This window comes from Fulmarus glacialis, unplaced genomic scaffold, assembly GCF_000690835.1.
Source record: "Fulmarus glacialis isolate BGI_N327 unplaced genomic scaffold, ASM69083v1 scaffold36490, whole genome shotgun sequence".
NCBI classification, from domain to species: domain Eukaryota; kingdom Metazoa; phylum Chordata; class Aves; order Procellariiformes; family Procellariidae; genus Fulmarus; species Fulmarus glacialis.
Window position 1 is genome coordinate 236 of NW_009187739.1, and position 7,633 is coordinate 7,868.

Sequence of the window (7,633 nt, forward strand, 5' to 3'; positions counted from 1 at the left end):
GCGCTGCAGAGTCCTGGTTTTCCAGCGCCGGGGAGCCCTCCGCTGTACTGGTAGCAGCTTTGATCTTCTTGCACTTCAACCTGGCTTCACTTTTGAATTTGATTCTGCGGAGCACTTTCCTCTCCGTCCCCTTGTGCTCCCGTTCCTGCGATTTGCATTTCACGGCGGCGATGCCCGTGATGTCATTTACGTGTAATCCGTTGGCACAGCTGGGGGTGGCGATGGCTAATGCCGGCAGCCCTTTCAGGCCCACGTCCTCTTTACTGCTGCAAGGCTGCTTGTGATCAGAGGAGCAAGAGCCCAGCTTGTTCACTGATTGCTCGATGGCTTTAATTCTTTGAATCCGGTGCCTGTTTGCTAGCTTGCATTTTCGCTTCCGTGGGTGAGGGAGGAACGAAGCATCTGAGCCGTTAAGATAGAAATTCTGCTTGTGGTAGAGAGACGATCTGAGCAAATCCAGCCGGCTCTGCTGCCTCTCTTGCCAGAAGCCCTTCAGTGGGGCCAGCTTCTCGTATTTGCTGAGCAGCTCCTCGTTTAGGGTAACAGTTGTCTCGTTGGCATCCACTTTGCTGAGCTTCACCAGCATATGCTTCTCCCCTTTAAACCTGTTAATGATGATGTACTTGATGATAACGGGGGGCTCCTTGCGAGAGACTTTTCGCCGTTTCTTGGGGCACCACTCGTCATCGTCCTCTTCCTTGGGCCCGTCCGGGAGCCACTCCTTCTTGTCCAGGATCTTCTCGTTCTCGATGGAGTCCACATCGTACAGATAGTCGTCGCTGTATCGCACTTTCCTCTTCGCCCGCAACCCGTAGTTCTGCTGAATGAAGGAGCTGGAGTGGTCCCGGGACAGGTACCGGCTGCAGTCCTTGATATCCCGCAGCACGTCGTAGGAGGACTCTGTGCAAGTGCTGTCGTCGCTGAACTCCCCGGAGTCCTCCGTGGAATTCACCGAGTCCAAGAAGTGGCTCCTCTTGGAGCCCACGTACTGCACCATCTCCGTGCTGTTGCAAGATTTATTTAAGGCAGCTTTCTCCTCCTCCTCGCCGTCCTCTTCCTCGCCATCCTCTTCCTCCTCCCCCCAGATGATGCCTTCCTCAGATTTGAATTGAGAAGGGTCAGCGGCACCGCCGGGCCCCCGTTTCAGGGTGCTCCTGCTGTCCCTTTTGGTGCAGTTGCCGAACACGCTGGGGAAGAAGTTGAACTGGGCGTCCTCTTGTAGGGTGGTGGTCTTCTCCCGCACGTTGTCCTGGAAAGATTCGTATCTAATCTTTAGGGAGCAGACATCGCTTCCCAAGGTGGAATCGTCGTCATCAAACATGTAATTATCCACGTCTTCCTCGGAAAACAGATTTACAGAAAGCTCATTTTTGGAGCAGAGGTCAAGCAGCTCAATTTTACTTTCACTAATGAAAGATTCAAAATAGCCCCATTCCTGGTTGGGATTTGTTAGTAAAGGTTCCTCACCATTGCATTTGTCTAATAGTAATCCCTCGTAATAATTTTTCTGAGTGGGGTCCTCTGAATCACTGTCAGATTTTTCTGCATCTCTTTTGTCCGCTGCCCTCGATTTATGCATAGGGAAGCTTAAAAGCTGGTCTGAAAGCAGTTGATCCCCATATCTCATGGTTTCTCCTGTGCTCATGCAGTGAATCCCTATATCAGAGACCGAACAGGTGTCATAATCCCTATTTATATCCCCCACTTTCAAGCTTATTCCCGGCTCTGCATCAATGCCGTCCTTTGATTCAATAAAGCAGCCCAGACAGGTCCGGCTCGGCTGCATCAAGCAGTCGCCCGTCAGCGCCGACATGCCTCCGGGCTCCATCATGGTGAAAGGAGCCTTCTCGCAGTCACCCGGCAGCGACCAGGAGCTCATGCCCTTCGTCACGCAGGACGTGAGGGAGATGGCGTGGGCGGAGGAGTCATCCGAGGCGTGCTCAGGTACATCCGTGAGCCTCAGCGGGGACGGGGGGCTCAGCAAGCAGGGCTTCTTTGAAGTCAGGGGAGGCAGCGCCCGGTGGCACGCGTGGTTTTCCTTCTGAGCTGCCGTCAAGGCTGAGAACGTGACCGCGGCCTCGGCGGCGGTGCAAGGCCTCTCATCGCCGTCCAGGGCGTGCGATTCTGGGGGGGGAGGTAAGGAAAAGGGAAGGAGAAAAGGAAGAAAAAGAGAGAGGGTTTACAACGCTTGCAGTTCTGCTCGGGCTCGCCGCCCCGCTCCCCTTCTCCCTAGGGTTTGGTGGCGACTTTTCCCAACCGTTCCTTTGGGAAGCGGCAGACGCCCTTCCCGCGAGAGCACGATCCTTCCCTTCTGGATCTAATTAACGCGGTGATGTGCAGGGAAGGGAGAGGTAAACACTCTCCCCCCTGCAGCCAGCTGGAAGAGGTACAAGAGCACGTTCAAAAAACCAAAACCATCCGTTCTTTCCTCCTCATATACATACCGTTACCTGGATACTGCCTTTCAAATCTGACAAGGTTATTAAAAAACAAAACAAGCCTAATAAAAATGTTCCCATTAACACTGAAAAAAATCATGGAAAAATAAGATTCTTAAAGAAACAAAGTATCCCCCCCGCGGTGTCTGCAGCTTAAACATACTTGAACTGCATTACTGCTCGAGAGTCAGGAAGTTGCGGCTCTTTTTAAAAACCCAGTAGTCTTTGTCACTGTCCACGCCAAGGGAAAGTAGAAGGTAACACAGAGTTTAAAGCAATTATTGTTAGAATTATTCTGGGTTTTGCCATTCTTCCCTAATCTCTAAAACTGCCTTTTTAATAATGCAAGGATTTTTTTTTTTTAACCTAAGGATTTTTTACTTTTACCTCGTCGCACTCTTTTATGGCAGAATAAAGTTATGAATATACTTTTATCTGACTTCTGGCTCAACGGACAATATGACCCTTGAAATTTAAATACGATGTCTTTTCATCCATGAACACGCTCTGATATCTCTGTATTAAAAAAAAAAATACCAATGTGTGCATTCACACCAGCTGGAAACCTCTGCTGACTCCGAGCTGAGCCCGGTGCTTTTGTAGTGGCTCACATCTTACCTTTTTGGTGGCTCCACGGAAGGCTGGGGTGGGGCGAGAGCAGAAGCAGCGCAGGCTTTCCGAGGAGGGACAAGCGCTTTAAAACGCAACTGGAGCACCAGGCTGTCGCAAGAAATGGGGCATCCGAAGGGATTTGGCACCTACATGGTTGCTGCGACCCTCCGCGCCAAGTGCTTTTATTCAAAACTGATAGAAAAGCAAACCTCCTCCCGCACCTGCGCCAACCTACACCAGCTGGTCAGGGAAGGCTCATGTAGGCACACGTACCCCCGGCACCGTGAAATACCCGCCGTGCCGCCGCGCCGGTACTGCCGAGCAGAGCGAGGAGCGGGATGCGATGGAGGGCTGCCTGCCCGTGCCAAGCGTAAAACTGAGAGGAGGTCAAAATCCCCTGAATCTCACCCCAAAAGCTCCCAGCACTTTTGTGCTACTGGTGGCCTTAGGGACGGAGCCATTGGTAATGTCTGAAGCCATGTAGTGCTCTAAGGACTTGAAACAACTTTCTAAACACTAGACAAATCAAACCAGAAGTGCGATGCTACGCCTGTAAACATCTTCAACACGCGTGGCTTGGAAAAGACCAGACTGGCTGGCTTGAAATCTGTGCTGCTTCCCTTCCCTCAAAAAGGGTTAAAAAATGATAATTAAAAAAAAAGGCTGATTTTTGAGTCCCTCCCACCAGTTTTTAGATCAGAAATGCAGAGGTGGTATCTTTTTCCTTAAGCACCAAAACAAATTAACCAGTGCAGTTCCACTTCAGAAGTAAAATAAAATAAAAATCAGCTTGGAGCTGACAGGAAGCACGGAAAACTTGAGGATGAAAGAAGAATGTCTGTGAATGCTGTACGACTCAAAAAAGGGGGAGGCAGAAAGCTGAAACTCAATCTCAAATGCTGCATTCAATACACAGAGATGCTATTATGTAAAATAAACTCTCTCTGGGTGTTTCTTTAGGTTTATACTTGTATAAGTGAACTTCTGTGACATACAAATGCCAAAACTTGATTTTCTAGGGCTTCTATCATCCTAAGATCAGGCGCACGTTCAATTGATGCTCTAAAGTAAACAATACTCCAAAAGACTACGGTTAAAAAAGAAAACGCTAGAGAAGCAAAACCACCTTTCCCGGTTTAACTCAACAGCCGTGCAGAAGCACACGGGCAACCTGAGCGGAAAAATACTGAACCATCCTGCTGTCAATCAGCTCCGGAGGGAGCCCAGTCCCTAACTGGGCACCGCAGCCACCCAAGGGCTGCTCTGGATTCACTGCAGCCAGCACCCACTTATAGTCAGGGTGAGAGGAGGCAAAAAGCATCAGCCCCATCCCCAGTGCCATCAACGGGGAGGTGGTGGCATCAGAGCTCCTTTCTGGCTCGCTGCTCTGGAGTCGGCAGCAATTCCTACACAACGATGTTTAATTAAAGCGCTTTTTAAGCCCTGTTTAATTGAATTTCATGGAAGAGGTATCAGGTTCTAGAAATCGCCCATCTTTACTGAGCAGGTAAGCACTGACTTTACTGCCTTTTAGATTAGGCAAGGGGACCATGGCTAGAAAATCTCCTTGCAGCTCCAGCAGCTGGCATCAGCTGCGGCTTTACCGCGTTTACTCATGGAGGAGATGGGCTGACAAAGACAGATACCTCCAAAATTACATCGCAGGGGCGAGCGCAAGCGTACGCTTCACCTGCCACCAGCACATGTTGCGGGGTCCTCGCGGGCACCCGCGTGTCTGGAGTCACTCCAGGTTTTCGGTAATGAACAAGAACAACATCTGACTCTACGCGGTCTCACCGGAGCAAACCTCGTTTGGAGAAGACAGAAAGATGTGAACATGCAAGACATCAGAGGACCAAGTCCTCGATATCTAACAGGGTCAAATTTATATAAATATATATATTGGGATTTATAGGCCAATACAAAATGTAAAAAGCCATGAAATTAAACATAAAAATGTGGTAAAGAATGAAAATGTCAAGCTCTGCCTCAACGCTGGACTGCCGCTGCATTTACTGCGGCTAGCAACTGAAGTCCAAATGACTTGAGAAAATGCTCAGAGGAATATTTATTTCAATCAGGTTTTCAGGCAGCAGAGCACTGTTACTCCTCATCAGTTATTGCTTTTGAAAGCAAGTAGGGAATCGATTAAATAGATGTAGACAAAGTTAGGTATTTTGGGCAGGCTGTGGCAGGGGCTGATCCTTCCCCACCGATGTCGATGGAAGCTGGAATGACTTAGTGGCTCCCAGGAGCACGACCGCGGCCAGCAGCACCTCCGCGTGCGCAGAAGCGGTGTTACGGGCCAGGGGACCCCACGTGCAGGCTGACAGGCCACGCAGAAAAGGCAATAACGAGCTCACAGGTCCGACCTTCCCTTTCCATGGGTGCTAATCCAGGTTTGCTTCTTCTACCCAAACTCTAATTTTTCCCCAGTTTGTAGGGACTAAGCATCCTTCAGTCAAATTTTGCTGAGATTGGCTAGTGTGTTCACAAGTAATTGTGAAGAGAGGGAAAAATTCCCAACAGAGAGAGGGGCTGCATAGTCTTGTATGACTTTTTTCCCTAAGAAACCAGACTAAAATCCATAATTCAAACTGCATGTGCACATAAACATTTTCAACCATGCATATGTATGGGCAAAAGCAGTACTTGTTAAGACCTAAAAAGGTGTAGATTCATAAGCTAGAGTGACATCTGTGCAGAAAATACCCATTTACCCTACCGCTCCACATTGCAGAGATACCTGCAAACCACTAAAATTAAATACACGAAAGGAATTAGGAAAATAAGTTGGCTTGCAAGTTGTCGCTGCTCCCTCATGTACTGTAATTAAGTTCCTTACCATTTTCTTTCACCCCATTAATCAGGATAGTTTCTTGGTCTTCTGAGGCACAATCCTGCTCTTGTTGGTCATCCATCAATTTAACCTCTTTCTGTTCACTCCATGCCCCACTGCATCTGGCCAACCTGCACATTTCCAGAAACATAACCACAGTCAGTACAATTCCCAGAATCAGCTCAAGGAACCGTGAATAAAAAATAACAACAATAAAAAACCCCCGCACCACCTCACATGCTGCCCTTACCCTGCTTAAGAAGGCAAAACCTATTTATTTAGGCTATCGTATTTTCACTTTTCCACTCCAAAAGCCAAGTCCGATGTATTTCGGCAAGGTTAAAATGTTATATATCACCATTTCCTTCCCCAAGGTCCTTCTTCAGAAGGTGGAGCGGTGCTCTGCACCTCTGCAGCACCCTTCGCATCGCCCGAAACTGCTTTGCAAAAGCAGGTAACCGTTATTATCTCCAGATGGGTGAGCCGAGACGCAAAGAGGAGAGGACTCGCCCCAGTTCAGACAACAGCAACTCTGCGCTGGAGTTGGAGGAGAAACACAGATATCCCGAGCGACAACTGCTCGCCCTGGCTACCAGTTACTGCTCTCGTCTTCCAAGCGCTGGCAGGTATGAAAAACTCCCCAAAAAAGCAGTTTTGGGGGAAAAAATATCTCTAGTCTCATTCTTCACTCAACACACTTCATCACGAGAGCTCCTTCCTTGGAAGCCTCGTTGCCCTGACACCTACCACCGCCCGCACCGTCCCCCTCGGGGGAAGCTTCATCTCGGCTGTATGACCACCAGTCGAGGCTGACTGGACTTGATGGTACTTCTCCACAGCAACAAAACCAAGGTCAGAATCAAGCCCAGATTCTCTCCCTTCCTCCACGGAAGATCCCCCCACGTTCAAACGACCGCCTGCCTAAGGAGAGGGAGACCGTGCAACGGAGAGGTGCGGCTGAGTTCCCGGGCACGGTGGCACAGGATAACCCTCGCGGTGCTCCCGACGGACAGAATTTCACCTCTTTGACTGTAAATTCAAGTCAGAATCTATTTTTACTCAACTTTTTCTCTCTCACAGAACAGGTACTAGATTAAAGCGTGGTCTTTTTGTGGTTTTTTGTTTGGTTTGGGGTTTTTTTTTTTAAATCAACATTTGTCCATGTCTGATCTTCCCACAGTATTCACTGCCCTCGGTTCAGCCTCCGAACTTAATTCATATTCAGATTTGCAGTGGAGTCCTCTTAATTAACGTGAAATCTTTACAACCGTCTTAGTAAGTGAAACCTTCACTGAACTTAAAGATGTTGTGACACCAAGAGTAAGATAAGAATAACAAGCATCAGCAACTCAGTGCCTTTGCATATTTAGAGGAATATTTAACTAACCCTGAGAGTTCTACTTTGACGCAAATCCGTATTTCAAAGCTCTCAGAACATGAGGCGGGTTGCTGCAGTAAGACCCCGCTCTCCCACCGGCACCCGAACCCTCCCCACCACCCCGGGCTCCCACGGCGGTGGAGAAAAGCCCCAGCCGAAGCATCGCTGACGTCTCGTAACAGGAGCGACTCGAACTGCCAAAGCACAGATCAGGCGTCTCTGGGAGGTATTTCCACGCAGCTTGAAGATTAACTTCTAAGTGTGAAAGCTGCTCTGCGTTTTCCAGTAACGGTCTACAACTTCATGCCTCCTTGATAATATCTCCCGCCCATTAAATGTATCTTAATTAATATAAATATCAATAAA

At 48.7% G+C, this 7,633-nt stretch overlaps 1 protein-coding gene across 1 annotated transcript in view; it reads right to left on the reverse strand.

Annotated features, from left to right (window-relative positions):
• Positions 1–5,971, reverse strand: part of KIAA2022 (KIAA2022 ortholog) — a gene marked incomplete at its 3' end in the record, with an annotated part of 6,198 nt that extends 227 nt beyond the window's left edge. The window contains exons 1-2 of the mRNA XM_009576159.1: positions 5,896–5,971; positions 1–2,124 (exon numbers count right to left, since the gene is read on the reverse strand). The exon at positions 1–2,124 is cut by the window's left edge and continues 227 nt beyond it. Coding sequence (XP_009574454.1) covers positions 1–2,124; positions 5,896–5,971 — 2,200 coding nt within the window. The remainder of the gene's footprint in view (positions 2,125–5,895) is intronic.
• Between the last annotated feature and the right edge of the window lie 1,662 nt (positions 5,972–7,633).